This window comes from Myotis daubentonii, chromosome 11 (genome assembly GCF_963259705.1).
Source record: "Myotis daubentonii chromosome 11, mMyoDau2.1, whole genome shotgun sequence".
Lineage (NCBI taxonomy): Eukaryota > Metazoa > Chordata > Mammalia > Chiroptera > Vespertilionidae > Myotis > Myotis daubentonii.
The window spans coordinates 77,900,710-77,915,989 of record NC_081850.1 but is presented as its reverse complement, the minus strand read 5'-3'; the positions used below and the strand labels follow the sequence as shown (position 1 = coordinate 77,915,989).

The window sequence follows — 15,280 nt, the reverse complement described above, 5'->3', positions numbered from 1 at the left end:
GAAAAAGAATTACCCAGTAATTCAACAATAAAGATAAATTTAAAAAAAAAAAAAAAGAATTACCTAGCAGTGAACTCATGCGTAAACAGTACATACTTCTATTTGGATTTATTTGGGGAGATTCCCAAGGGCTTGTCACAGAAATTCTCAAGTTTAAATTCAGTCTTTGTGATTGACAGTGAAAGTGGAGTAGGTCTTATTCAAAGATGTGTGTGACTTACAGTGTCCTGCAGTTGTGGTCATTCTGGGTTTTTTTCGATTATCTCTAAATTCTGTGACTCTGACTCATTAAAAAAAAAAATTAGAATGGAAATTTTAATTAATGGAACTACTGTACCTCTTTAAGATAATAGTGGCTATTTTTAGACTGACTTAAAAAGAAATGAGAAATAGTGGTGCTTTAACCTTCGTGTAGCATATACTAGTACATGAGGAGGTGCACTTTCTAAAACATCTAGTTAGTAATTGGTTACTTCAGATAATTTTTGAAAATACTATTAAAGATAGTTCTAAAAATATATCTGTTATAATTAGTAACTGATTGAGCTTGCTCTTTCCATCGTAAAATAAACACAACAGCTTACAAAACAAAAAAAGATTTTCCATATTAAACTTGGTCAGAACAATGGCACATTCCTGGGCTCGGGATTCAAAAGTGAGGATTAATTCAAAGCAGATGGGTGCGGGGATGGCGGCTAAGACAGCCCTGCCTTCCTGCTGTGACCTTGAAGAATTGAATGTACAACAAGGTTTTGCTTCCTTTAAGTGCTTCTCTGTCCTTTCAGTGGGCGAGAGGGAGGCTGTAGAAATGCATGGACGTGTGCCATCTCTGTCCAAGCTTTGGCACTCAAGAAAAGCTCCCAGGGAAACTCGCTTCTGGAACATCCCCATCCCCTCTGGCGGATGTTGGTCTGCCTTTTCTTCTGCTCAGCTGATACATGTGGCTGCTTATTTCGGTCGCTTCCACAGCTCACACTAGTAGTCCCTAGTTATATGAAAGGACATCAGGAAACTATTATGAGTTAATATGCTTACAAAGGCCATCAGATAGCCAAGGAGAAGACATCGCTGGAGATTCTGGGGAGGGAGGAGGAAGCGGATCACAGCCACTTCCTCCCACATGGTGCTGCGGGGCCTCCACAGGGCTCGCTCCCAGATCTCATCAGAAAAACATTCCAAGGCTGGCATGATGGACTTGTCCTGAGGACACGCTCATGTGGCGTGTGTGTGTGTGTGTCCATACGTAAATACATACATACATATATGTATATATATAGGGTGTCCCCCCAAAATGTATACACACTTTCACAGCTAGTAGCTGTTAAATGAAACGAAATGCATTTTAATTAACATAACTTATAACTATATTCTAAGTTTGCATGCATTTTGGGGGGGACACCCTGTATATAATAATGATGTACTGATCTCTGCTTCAGAACGAAGCTGTTTCTAAAATTCACCGAGTAGAATCATCTCTCCAGAACTAACACAGGGACTGTCCGTCTTCCTGCTTGTTATTCTTGGTTTCAGAAGTGGCGAGCCCTCCCTTGCCCCTGGGGTTTTTGTGTCTTTTTCTGAGGAAGGTTTGTGAATGAAATAGAGAATTTTTTAGACATTTGAGGCCTGGGAATTCCCTTGTGTTTTTTCATATTCGTAACCAAGTGATGAAGGTAAAGTCTAGGTGATTGAAAGAGTTAAGAGGACTTCGCGTTGGTGGCTGAGAGGGACAGATGGAGTGCGCGTAGGTGGGGAAGCGATTTAGCGGAGGAGGGCATGGGGTTGTCAGGGTAGCTGGGCACTTAGCATGTTGGGGACGGATTCTATGTTTACTGAGATGCAGTAGAAGCGGAAGCCAAGCGCAGCATATGGTCAGGACGGGACAGGATGGGCGGCAGAAAGAGTGGCAGCTGAAATACCCAAGGGGAGGTGAGAAATGATATGGTGGTTTTGAGGTACCTGAGGCCTCAAGAAACTGAGACACGTCGGGCAATAAGGAAACTCGTTTGGCTCTGCTGATGCTGTTACCTGGTGTGGGAAGTGTGTCTGTATGCATGGGGAAGGGAATAAAGGAAGCCTCTCCCAGCGACCACCTTGGGCCTTGACCAGTGCGCCTATGAGTCAGTGCGTCAGGAAGTGAGAATCAGGTGAAGCGTTCACGTCACAGGCAGGAAACCAGCAAAGCCCTGCGATGCTACAAACCAGCGGAGATGTTATCAACGACCAGCCAGGAAGGGATGAACAACCCCCACGTGTGTGCTTAGGGTTTACATTTGAACGTTCCTGTTCTTTTTCTTTTTCTTTCTTTTTTTTTTCTTCCCCCCCCCCGCCCCCCCAACTATTGGGTTCATAAAACAAGGCAAAAAACAAACAATCAAAAAGTTGCCTTGGTTATGTGGGAACAAGCCCTTTTCCTGTGGTGTTGTTGGCTCAGTGTGGCAGGCTTGCCAAGTCAGCTGCCAGCCAAGCCTTCTCTTCCTCTGGCAGCGGGTGGGTGTGGCCCCCCCCACCCACCGGGTCTCGGAGTTCCTGAGCAGTGTTATCTAGGGACCCTCCAAGTGCTGGGTGAGTGTAGGATGGATCGCCAGCCTAACTATCCCTGGGATCTGTGGATGACTTTACGTTTACACTCGTACTGGCTGGAGCTTTCACATCCATTCTGTAACATGTCAACACTTGCTCCTCCCCTGTAGGTATGTGAGAAACCAAAATATGGATTAGAAGAGGGAACAAATTGGTGAATTTTATTCTTGATTATTTAGGAGGGATGGAGAAAGCCCCCAAAATAGCATATACACAAAACATAAAAAGCACAAAGAGGGCGCAGGCTTACTGCTTCTTTACAGTATAACGACAAATAAATGTGGGGAGTTTTAGAAAGTCCATTTGGATCATGGTTCATATACCTTTTGGGTTCATGAACCCCACTGAGAATTGAATTTAAAAATGTATGGATTCCCTCATGTCCTCCTCCTTAAGAAGAAAACATATATGTACACAATGTTATATATTTATATTTATATACACAGAAGTTCTCACAAGGCCCATCCAGGCGACACAGATCTGTGAATCTGGCCAAGTGCAAGTTGTAGGCGCAGGTGAGAAAGAATGCTGACTCTGGTGTCTCCCTAGACAGGAATGCCAAGTTAGACAACAGAATGTTGAAGTTTGTGACAAATCAGAACACATATCCTTACCTAAAGTAAATTCAAATGCTAAACCATTTTTAAAAAATAACACCTGCTATGTTTTAATAGCCAAGATATGGAAGCAACCCAAGTGCCATCAGTAGAGGATGGACAAAGAAGATGTGGTACATGTGTGCGAGGGAATTGTTACTCAGCCATAGAAAGAATGAAATCTTAGCATTTGCAGCAGCATGGCCGGGTAGCTCAATTAGTTAGCGCATAGTCCCGCTATGCCAAGATTCTGGTTCAGTCCCTAGGCAGGGCACGTATAAGAATCAGCTGATGAAGGCATAGATAAGTGGAATGACAAGTTGATGTTTCTCTCTCTCTCTCTCTCTCTCTCTCCCTCTCTCCCTCTCCCCCCCCCTTCTTTTCTCTCTCTAAGATCAATCAATCAATAAAAAATAAAGATGCAAATTGGTAGTTACAGAACTCATGGGGATGTAACGTACAGCATTTGGAATATAGTTAATAATACTGTAATACCTGTGTGCAGTGCCAAGTAGGTATGAAATATCAGGGGAAACACTTTGTAAAGTGTATGATTGTCTAACCACTATGCTGTGTACACCTGGAACAGATACAAAATAATGTGGACTGTAAACTATAATCTTTAAAAATATAGCACCTGCTAAATACAACACATTTGAGGTAAATTTGAGCCCAGCCCCTCCGGTTCGCAATTCTAGGCTTTCATTTGATCTCTGTAAACATGGGGATATTCTCATTGTTTTGGCCCCAGGCACGACAACAAGCTCAAGTACGTCACCAAATGGCAGAGGACAGCAAAGCTGATTACTCATCGATTCTTCAGAAGTTCAACCATGAGCAGCGCGAGTATTACCACACTCACATTCCCCACATATTCCAGGTCAGTTTGTCTTTCTAAGAAATGTGTGGCTTTGGGATTGTGGTTGCTGGTTATATTCTAAGTTATTTATATAATTCTCAATTTCCTCTAATCCAAGTCATTTTGTGGAGCATTCCGACATAGACTCGCAGTAAAACGAAGTAAACTGTTCATCTCAAGATTCATCAGTAGCCTTGGTAGCTTCCTTGGTTTGCCCCACAGTCTAGAACTGTGGTTCTTTTCTTTTTTAATATGTTTTATTGATTTCTTACAGAGAGGAAGGGAGAGGGGGAGGGAATTAGAAACATCGATGAGAGAGAAACATCCATCAGCTGCCTCTTGCACATTCCCTAATGGGGATGTGCCTGCAACCAAGGTACATGCCCTTGACCGGAATCGTACCTGGGACCTTTGAGTCTGCAGGCCGACGCTCTATCCATTGAGCCAAACCGGTTAGGGCAGAACTGTGATTCTTAAATTAATGCTTCCTTTGCTAAAAGGACCGTTCTAGTTACCGCTCCCCCCCCTCCCCCCCCTAAAAAAAGCCAACTTAACTTTAGGAATCAATTAGCATTCATAGGTGTAAGATTTGAACAGGTGACAGTTCTTCGAATTGTTTTTCTTTTGACTCCTTTATGTTTTCAAAAATGGTATGAGAAAAGATATTTAAGCCTTAAAACAAAACAAAACAAAAAAGATACACACATGTCCTCTCACTTTGGGAATCTTTTACAACCTCAAGTGCAGTTGTAGAAAAAACAATAGCTCTTAGCTTCATAGCGTCTGCACGCACGCGAACAAGAGCCCCCCACCTCGCAGAAGGAAGCTGCGCTAGTTACACCCCAGCCCTGCTTGGGTTGAGACAGTTAACCAAATACTGTGCTTTTGGTAAAGGGTAAAGCAGTGGGTCCGAGATGAAGGAAATGTGTGAAATCTAATACCAAATGGTGTTAATACTAAAAGTACCTGAGTTTGAGATTCTTGCTGAAATAGGAGTGGAATTGTGTGAAGTATACATTTGGGCAGCCCACCAGTTCATAAAATGCATGTACAGGGAGCAATAACCTTACAGTTGCTCTAACTCTAACCCTTCCTATGGGCCTGTTTGCTTACTGAACAGTTGACTCATGGTAGCAGTGCTGCTGAAAAACAGCACCGTTAAATGACAGCCGTGGGCAGATGAATTTTACACAAAATCTGATGTTACAGAAAATACAGGAGATGGAGGAGCGGAGGATAGTGAGACTCGGAGAATCCATGAAGACCTATGCGGAGGTCGACCGGCAGGTGATTCCAATCATTGGGAAGTGCTTGGATGGAATAGTGAAGGCGGCCGAGTGCATTGATGAGAAAACTGTAAGTATGGGAGGTGACCTCATTCAACCTTCTCGTGACAGGCCGCTGCTCTCGGTGTCAACAGTAGCTGCTTCCGCGCTGTCTGGGTGTTCCATGTTTTGAGCGCCCCTCCCATTCTCCCATCACCACTGACCCTTTACTTCCATGCGTCTCTGCATCTGCAGTTCGCTCAAAGGCTTTGGGTGGTTTTCTGTGCCTGGCTCATGGACGGAAATCACGCCAGTCTCACGGATTAATCACCTGTGTACAGTGTCCACAGTCACCAGCGCGTCACTGTGCGGAGAGGGCCTTTCAAGGGAAATAGTAATGGTGGGTTTAGAAGTTAAGTCTCCAATCTTGACTTCCCTGAAGCCCGACTTTAATTTCTTACATTAGAAGCTCGGAAATGTCTTTTTCCTTGAAATTTTACAACCTCACAAGGTTATGTCAGAATGGTGGTTTCCCTTTTAACTACAATAACTACGGCTAATCAGTTGAAATCCTTTCAAATGATCTTCTCTAGTTTTTGTGGGTTTTTTAATTAGATGACCATCGAGCTAGAATGTTATTACCAATCACTCGTGTTTTTGTAATACTTTATCTGTGCATGGACTCCTTTATCTGGGGCACTGTGCTTGTAACTTTCTGAGCCCCCTGAGGACTTGTTGCCCCGATGTGCCTAGCAGAATGCACGCCGAGGAGTAGGCATCCGGTGCATTGATTTGTCCAGCACATTTTCATTGCACACCGGGTGCCAGCTAGGTACTAGGGATTCGGTGGAGCAGAAGGAGAAGAACTTACTTTCTAGCAGAGGAGAGACTGAGCAATATATACATGAAGTAAAATTATGTAATAAATTAGCATCACAATGAACCGAGAAATTAGAGAGGTCATCTACTCTTTGCTCTGACTTTGTGTATGCTAAATTGCTTTAAGAACTTCTGATAGGAAATAGATTTTTGTGTGACTGTATTTTTTTTCAGGGAATTGCTTATAATAGCCCAATTTCTCTGTTTTTAGCCAAGTTCTTTTATTTTTATTGATTTCAGAGAGGAAGGAAGAAGGAGAGAGATAGAAACATCAACAGTGAGAGAGAATCATTGATCGGCTGCCTCTTGCATGCCCCACACTGGGGATTGAGCCTGCAACCCGGGCATGTGCCCTGACCGGGAATCCAATCATGACCTCCTGGTTCATAAGTCAACGCTCAGTCACTGAGCCACACTGGCCAGGCTTGCCAAGTTCTTAGTTAATATTTGTTTTTCCAAATGCAGAAAATTGGTTATTGAAAGTATCTTCAAACCTCAACTCAACTTATAGTGTTACAAATTATTCTTTCTGCCAAAACCGATTTGGCTCAGTGGATAGAGTGTCGGCCTATGGACTGAAAGGTCCCAGGTTCGATTCTGGTCAAGGGCATGTACCTGGGTTGCGGGCACATCCCCAGTAGGAGATGTGCAGGAGGCAGCTGATGGATGTTTCTCTCTCATCGATGTTTCTAACTCTCTATCTCTCTCCCTTCCTCTCTGTAAAAAAATCAATAAAATATCTTTTTAAAAAAAGATAATATTAATGATATTAAAATACTGTTAATTATTTTAAAAAAATTATTCTTTCTAATGATAAAGTTATTACTAGAAAAAATGTTTCTTATCAATTAATGTAGCTTCCTGAGAATAACATCTATGCAGTAAACGTAATTCATTGTGTAAAAATCATTTGCATGTATTTGAATGTGTTTGTGTGTGATGGGTATAATTTCAGGACTCACAGCTGGTCATAGAGGCCTACAAGTCGGGGTTTGAGCCTCCCGGAGATATCGAATTTGAGGATTACACACAGCCGATGAAGCGCACCGTGTCGGAAAACAGCCTTTCCAATTCCAGAGGAGAAGGCAAAGCAGAGCCCAAATTCGGGGGCAAACCCAAAGGGAAGTTGTGGCCGTTCATCAAGAAAAACAAGGTACTGGCGGTTGGTACCTGGTGTGAATGAGTTTGATACAGTGTGCAGATTTTGATTTTATCTTCTAGTCTTAAAAAAAATACTAGGGTCCTAAACCTGTAGCTTTAGAATACCGGGAAAAAAAGGCCAGTGTGCTATTTTCTTTTAAAACAGTCTTCTTTCTGGTGGTGGTACCTTTGCCATGGCCATTTGTCCAATTTCAGATGCATTGTCACCCACACTAACAGATGCCTGACCTCACCATTTCCCATCACGCCTCTCGCTCTTTAGACGGCTGGTCACGTGGGCTGGAGAAGGGGAGGGTGCAGACTCCTGTAACCACTTATCGGCATCTCTACCTGCAACGGTTTCCGTGGGCTAATAACTTGGTTTTGAACTCGTGCTAACACTTGGATCCATGAACATTTTCCGTTTTCTTTTATAGTGTAACACGTAGGTGCATGACGGCATTAACCTGGGGATAAAATATGATCGAGGCAACATGACTGCTTTCCCCTTAAAATATTTACTCTGTAATTTGAAAAAAAAAACTATCTTGCTGTTTTTCCAGCCCTAGCATTTAAGGTCTTCCGTTTTCTCCCATCATGCTGTGTAAGTTTAGGTGGTTCCAAATGTTTACCCTTCTGGCTTACACTGGTCTAGAGTAACTGGTTAGAACTATAATTTGCATGTGAAAGTCCGCATGGGCTGCTTGTCAAAGATTTCTTGCTGTTCTTCTCTGCATTACTTACTAAAAACCCCACTTTCATCCTGTCCTTCATTCTGACATTCCCATGTTTTCTTTTGGACCATGGCCTAAATATTTAATTGTTTGTGTTTTACTTGCTTTGGATCTCAATTATTATTTGATGCTTATTTTTGTTTTGTGTCTTTATCTTCTTGTCTCTGATGTTTACTGTCACTGCTCCATCTCTTACACGTAGCTTATGTCCCTTTTAACATCCCCCCATCAGCCTCCCCCTCCTCCCCCTGCCTCTGCCTCACCCTCTGCTGTTCCCAACGGCCCCCAGTCTCCCAAGCAGCAAAAGGAACCCCTCTCCCATCGCTTCAACGAGTTCATGACCTCCAAACCCAAAATCCACTGCTTCAGGAGCCTAAAGCGAGGGGTAAGTCCTGCCCGAACCCTGTCTCTCGCGTGGGCTCTGGTTGCATGGTTTGCTCTGCGTAACTCGTTTTGTTTGTGAATGAACTCAGTGTGTTTTCCCACCACGGAAAGCAGTCAGGACCTGTGACTCGAGACAGGCAGTTAGAAAGAGGAGGAAGAGAGGAGGAAGGAGGCAGGGTGACTGGAAGGAGCCATCCCGCCCAGAGTTCTTTCTGTCTTCAGTGCATTCCAGAAGGACTTTTCTCCGCTTCCCTTTTAAAACACTTAGGTCATTAATATTTTACCCTGATTTTACCAAAAAAGGGAAACTCAAGATTCAGTTTCTAAAGTTAGCGCCCTGTGAGATGAGGAATTAGAACTCATTGTGTAGTCGGGATGTATTTCCTTAATAATTAATTACTGAAACGACGTGAGGGTAACAAGGACACCTCTCTGAGCCCTGCCTCCGGGTCCGATGGGGAGATACGGGTCCCGGTGGTTTCTTCAGCTCTTCTGGTGAACGGAGGAGATGTTGATAAAAATTCCCATAGAATGTCCGACTGGATAAGGCCTGATGTGGTATTTATCTTTAAATGGTGAAGTAAGAGCCACCGACATCTTTAAATGGTGAAGTAAGAGCCACCGACATCTTTAAATGGTGAAGAGCCACCGACGTTTACTGAGTGTTTATTACATGCCAGACTCTGTTCTCCACACTCGTTTACTTGGGTTATTTTACGAAAAATAAGAAAACTGAGGCATAAAAAGGTAAAGTTAGGAAGATGGACAGCCAGGAGTTAAAGCCAGGGGGCCTGTTCACAGGCTGGGGTTCTGTGACATCCGCACTGAGAGAGAACCTGTTATAACACTGGTGACTCCTTGCGGGGGTGGTTTAGACTCAGGTGGGCGGTCTCATTACGGCTGCATGTGCTTAAGTCACAGTAACCCAGAGGAGAGAGCAGTTAGAAAAGGTTGGAATGAAGTATTGGCGGCATCTGAATACATCTAAATTGTCCGTCCGAGCTGCCCCGCCTCCCTTTATACGGAATAAATAAGCATGGTTATCAGGAGTAACCGTGGGTGCCTCCGCACACCCAGCTGCGGCCCAGCGGCCGTGGGATGTTCCTGCACAAACATAAATCCTGCTGTCCCTCCTTCTGTGTAAAAAGGAGGGTAACTGTGTCATAGATAACTTAAAATAAGGGACAAAGACCACAGGGTTCTCTCAGTGTTCAGGAAAAGACCCAAGAATGTCAGTGATCAGTAACTGTAAGAAAAAGATGGCAAGAAAAAAATATAGCACTTAAGCACACACACAAAAACACAGTGAAATAGGGAACTGGTTATTTTGATCATTTAAAGGACCCCTCCTCACTCACTCTCTCTCTTTTTTTTAACCATAATTAGCACAATGAATTTTATTTTTTACCCCTCAATTCTATGTTCAGCAAACCTCTGTTCAAAATTTTCCTAAATGGTGAGTGTGTTTTCTTTTACACACACATGCACACACAGATTTTTGTTTCTCTGTATTAGTCGGGTCAGATTTGATGTCCCTTCAAATCTGAAGTAGCAGTGCAAAAAAAGAAAGCAAAAGGAGAAGGAAAAAAGATAAAGGAAATAGATTATAGAAGTGGAATTAGGAAATTCATAACAAAAAACAAATCTGAAGTTTGGGGGAATAAATTTGATTTTAAAGCAATTTCAGAACAGAAGGCACATGACTAGAATGATACAGTCCTTGCCACAATTTTGTGTTCTATTTTTGAGCGTGAAGACTACTCAGATAGGAAAGGTATCCTAGAAAGATGACAAATCTGTGACTTCAATGTGTCTTTTAATGTATCGTGTTTGCAGCTGTCAGATCCAGATTGAAATAGTTGCTGTACCAGAATGTATAAATCTTGTGCAAACACTTCTTAGCCAATTTTGCTTCTAAATAATTACACAGGATAAAATCTTTTTTGTTGCAAATCAGTGACAGTTGTAAGAAAATGTTGGTTCATTGAACATCTTTAAAGATTGGCATGCCCCTTGAGCGTTACTCACCATTATTTCATCTCTACCCTAAGTAGGATGTTCTCAATTCCCCATCGACAAAGTGTAATTTCATTGTCTTAAATTGGAATTTCTTTTTCCGGTCTGAGCAAAGGACTTCTAAATCTAAAGTGCGGACCTTTTTGTCCCATGTTTTAGAGTTAATTATATGGGGAAATGCCACCAAAGTTTGCTCAAATGATTTTGAAAATCCTTGCCCATTGTTTGTCAGATGTTACAATCCTATGGTTACTTGCAATTTATTCATTGTATCCTGTTCTCTTGCTGATTATTGGCAGACTGAGTCTTTCTGTTTCCACAAAGAACTCAAGAAGAGGACGATAGGGAGACCCACGTATGCTTTTGAAGCTAGGGACTATGTTGTAAGTGTATGTGATGGCCAGGCCCCGCAGTCCCGGCACAGGCACTAACCCCACTGCCACCACCAAGACCGGGGACCCAGTGCGCTCTGGTAGGCTTCCACCGAGAAATGAAAGTCTCAGTTGAGAGAGCCGGACAGCCGGGGAGAAAAAAGTCTAATTGTATAAATTCAGCCCCGGGCTACTTCATCCGGGAAACTTGTATGCAAAAAGGAACCAAACTTCCCAATAACAACGAAATCCTAAAAATGTCAGTAAGCGGAGCTTGGCTTTTCCCCTTTCCATGGAGGGTGACTGCAGCCTGAGAAGATGTTAGGCAGGATTCCCCCATAAACTGCAGCTGCCGAGCGTGGTCACAGGAGGGTGACGCTCCTCCAGATGACAGGTGTGTGGCCCGGTCATCCACTTCCACACCCGCAACAGATGATCCCTAAGGGAGTCACCCCATAAAGCTTGGAGAACCCCCTAAATCCGTGAAGCATGCGCAAGGTCAGAGGAATGGACTGACTTTGTGGCCCTCGCACACCTTGCTCAGGTGTTTATTTCCGTGGTCCCCTTTCTTGTACTTGAGGTTAGTACCTGTGACTGCCGGTAACATGGATGCGCTAGCTCTCTGTTCTCATGTGCTCTTGACCTCATGGCTCCCAGGCTCCATAACTGTCACCTGACACTGACAGCTTTTCAGTACTCCAGGGCCTCGCAACGCACCGTACGCAGCCTTTAAAACGTCCCCATAGCAGATGATTCGGTTTCTAATTGCAAAACATCTAACTGGCTGGCTTACAACGTAAGACCAAGAACCAAGAACCGGTTCCTAATCGTTTCAAGCAGTAGCGAGTACTGTGATGGCGGGAAAATGGAATGTGTCCCAGAATTTGGTACTTCCTATTTTTACTGGCATTTATTCTCAATCCTAACGACTTATTATTATGAAGTGGCAATATTCTTAGGCTATTTGTTTTGATGTTAGGATCCTATATTTTATTTAACTTACTTATTTTTGTTAATCCTCACCAGAGGATATTTTCCCCATTAATTTTTAGAGAGAGTGGAAGGAAGAGGGAGAGAAACATCAATGTGAGAGACACATCTATTGGTTGCCTCCTGCTCGCAGCCCAGAGTTGGGGAACATGCATCCGAGATACATGCCCTTGGCCAGAATCGAACCTGGGACCCTTCAGTACAGGGCCAACGCTCTGTCCATTGAGCCACACCGGCCAGGGCAGGATCCTGTATTCTAGAATGCTTAAGAAAGACTGTAACTTTGAAAAACAGAAGTAGCTGAATAGAAAGCAGATAGTTGCCGAGGTCCAATCCCAGGCTCTTTGAGGCAGCGGTGTTGAGCGGGAATGTGCGAGAAACATCCGTCTATGGCCGTGTGCTCTGTGGGGAAGGTATTTGCAGAGTTTCCCTCTGTGCACCATGAGCGTTGTCTGTAAAGGACTCAAACTGTGATGAGCAGGTCTGTGCCAAGTTCACAGGAGCGGCTCAGGGAGCCACCATCGCTGCCCACAGAACAGCCACGGCTGTCTGCACCTTCCCCCCAAGTTCTTTCCTTGAAAGTCTGCTTTTTCCTCCGACAGATGATCTCTCTGAAACACAGCCTGTTTACAGAGAAGTGTAGACATCGAGTTTGTCTTCAGAATAAGACTTTCTAAATCTGGTTGAGGAATTTGAACACCCTCCCGCCTCCTAATGGAAAGGAAAGGGCACTTTCTGTGAAACTTTGCCTCCGAGATAGTTTTGGGTCCCCTCCCCATTGCCTGAACCCCCAGGATTGGCAGCAGCTCAGAGGCACCGAACTGTCAGATTGGCTTCTATGGCCACAGAGCAGGTCTCACCTATTAATGCAGAACCAAGTGTTTCTTCTCCGAATTTTGAGAGACCTTTTTGTCTGTTTGGGGCCCAGTAATCACTACACCTTTGCTCACCGGCAGGCCCGGCAGGATGGCAGCTGCAGGCTCCTGATGACGGCCCCGGAGGCCCCGGCCAGGAGTGGCCTTGGCTGTTGAGACCAGTGGCCGTCTAGTTCCCAAAGCTCAGGTTCTAGAGCAGCTGCTCCTGCTCGTTCCCCAAGTGCTACGCACCCCCTGTGGGCAGGGCTCAGCGGATGGAAAGCCTGAGGCCACCCTGCCCAGGCGGCCGCCTCTGCCTCCGCCCGGCGCCCAGGCTTCCTGGCTCCTGAGGCAGTTTCTCAGAGCAGCTTCCAGTCCTTGGTTTGCTGCTCAGCAGCCTGAGAGTTTGCTCACGTGCCTATAAGAAACGCCAGCGTTCCTGTTCATCAGATTTCCTTCACGTGGAAATAGAACCTGCATGCTGTGGAAGTGACTGCTTCTCAGACTTCTAGTCTGCAGCAAGTTTGGTGAACAAAAGGCTGTCTTTTATGATCGTTACATGCCAGCGACTTATTTTCGTTTCTCTCCGGGCTGATGGGGCCCCACAGCACTACAAACAGAAACCCTGCCTTCCTATCTGTGCTCTGTGTTGGCGACACGGCAGCTAAGGGGAGGTTCGGTGGGGATGGCCCCTCTTGTGAACTTTGCACAGATCCGCTCCAAGCCATTTCCACGGAGCGGCAGGTGGATTTGCGATGTTAACGCGGTGGGGCTGACCACGTTCCTCTCCTGATGTGTTCTCTCTCTCTCTCTCTCTTTCCCCGTCACCCCCTTGAACTTGTCCATGAAGCTTTCTCTCAAGCTGGTAAGCACGATTGTCCCCTGCATGCCCTGGTCTAACCAGGTTTCCCCTGTGTGTCCTCTGGGTGTCCGCCCCGTGCCTCCTGCCTTCGCCGTTCACCCTGGCCTGTGCTTCTCCTGTGTGTGCTGCCGTGGCTCTGTCTTTGTTAGACTTAGACCTTCATAGCACGAAGGCTGAGAATCTAATAGATCTCCTAACAGATCTTCATCTTTCCAAGTTGCTAAGAAAATTAACGCTTAACTCCTGATTTCGGTTATGGTGTTTGTTTTTTACTATAGGAGCCTTAAAATGATGACACATGTTCTTTATTTAAATATGAACATACACATTGAGTCACGGGGAGTCTATGTATCGGCTCATTTAGAGTAAAAGTAAATGTAATCGTTGTAAGATGCTCCTCCCTGAGAGCCACAGAGCCCATGACAAACGCAGGAACGATGCCAGGCTCACACCCGGTCTGAGCGGCCCCCGGACGGAGAACCGTGACCTCCCCAGGGCGCTTCTTAAATGCGTTGGTGCCTGTGCTTAGCTGATTGGAGAAACCACCAGGTGATGTGTGGACCGTGCAGAGCCTCTGCCTCCCAGCTGATGGACTCAGTGTTCCGTGTTGTTTCTCCTTACTTGTACAGCCCTCGTGAACAAAACTAATCACTCCATGTACTAAAAGAGAATCTTAACCAACACAACCCACAGCTCCACGTCAGGTGTGTGTGAGCTACCTTCTCAAACAGTACCCTGACCTATGGCCAGTGATAACGGTGACAGCTCCGCCAGGAGCCAGATGAGCACTTGTGCTCTGCGGTTGCTAATGCGGATGCTGTTTCACGGTGATTCGTACATACACGCGTGTGTAAGTGTGTATGCATCTGCGTATATACAGAATTTTTTCAACCTGACTCAGTATCTGGCAACTGATGACACAGCCCTAAAGAAAATGAATATTTTATTAAGTAGAACATTTCTTGGGCTGAGATAAGAATCTTGAGCCAAGTCCTGATTAAGGACAAGAAGGGGAGATCCGGATGCACATGGGAACCGCGTTCCTCAGTGGCAGGCATCCGGGAGCGGCACCGGTTAACCAGGGCCTCTCGGACGCCGGGCCTCCTCGCCCTCACGTGCCCTTTGCTGCGGTGCCCCCAGCAGAAGGCCATCTGTCAGGCAGTCTTTCTGGTTTGAGATAGAAATCATTCTACCCACCTGGCATTGAGTTGCTGCCTAGCCAGTGGTCGGCAGACTCATTAGTCAGCAGAGCCAAGTATCAACAGCACTTCTTCCAGATAGACTCGCCCAGGCCGAAAACCGACTTCTGCGCATGGGCCACGAAGTGTCCATCGCACTGTACGTGCGCCCGCTCGTGGTATTTTGTGGAAGAGCCACACTCAAGGGGCCAAAGAGCCGCAGGTGGCTCGCGAGCCGCCGTTTGCCGATCATGGGTAGACCTTCACTTTGAAGCAAATAAAAAAGCGAAGTCACCCAACGTGGCTGGGGGTCCAAACCTCCAGCCTCAGGAAGCAGCTTGCTCTCGTCTGCTTGGGAGGAGTGCTCGGGGCACGTGTTCGGTCACGGGAGCCATAAACCAGGGTCTCCTCATTTAACATGCACGTGTGTGTGGCCCCTCCTTCCAAGACCAGTGCCCTGGTCCTCTGTACCCGGTTTTCCTGAGATTGCAGTACCTCTGTTCTGACTCAAAGCTGTAAATAGACACGCCTTCGTGGCAACAGGAATCCTAGGTCAGGGTATTGTATAAAGG

General features: G+C 45.3%; 1 protein-coding gene across 19 annotated transcripts in view; it reads left to right on the top strand.

Moving 5' to 3' along the window:
- The window catches only part of FNBP1 (formin binding protein 1), a 100,140-nt gene that overhangs the window by 71,070 nt on the left and 13,790 nt on the right, over positions 1–15,280 (top strand). For 4 of the 19 annotated variants that reach the window (XM_059658306.1, XM_059658304.1, XM_059658305.1 and 1 more), the window contains exons 7-12: positions 3,928–4,056; positions 5,245–5,391; positions 7,135–7,332; positions 8,256–8,438; positions 10,753–10,836; positions 13,519–13,533. In XM_059658306.1, coding sequence (XP_059514289.1) covers positions 3,928–4,056; positions 5,245–5,391; positions 7,135–7,332; positions 8,256–8,438; positions 10,753–10,836; positions 13,519–13,533 — 756 coding nt within the window. The remainder of the gene's footprint in view (positions 1–3,927; positions 4,057–5,244; positions 5,392–7,134; positions 7,333–8,255; positions 8,439–10,752; positions 10,837–13,518; positions 13,534–15,280) is intronic. The other 15 variants (XM_059658315.1, XM_059658316.1, XM_059658308.1 and 12 more) reach the window with 9 other exon arrangements.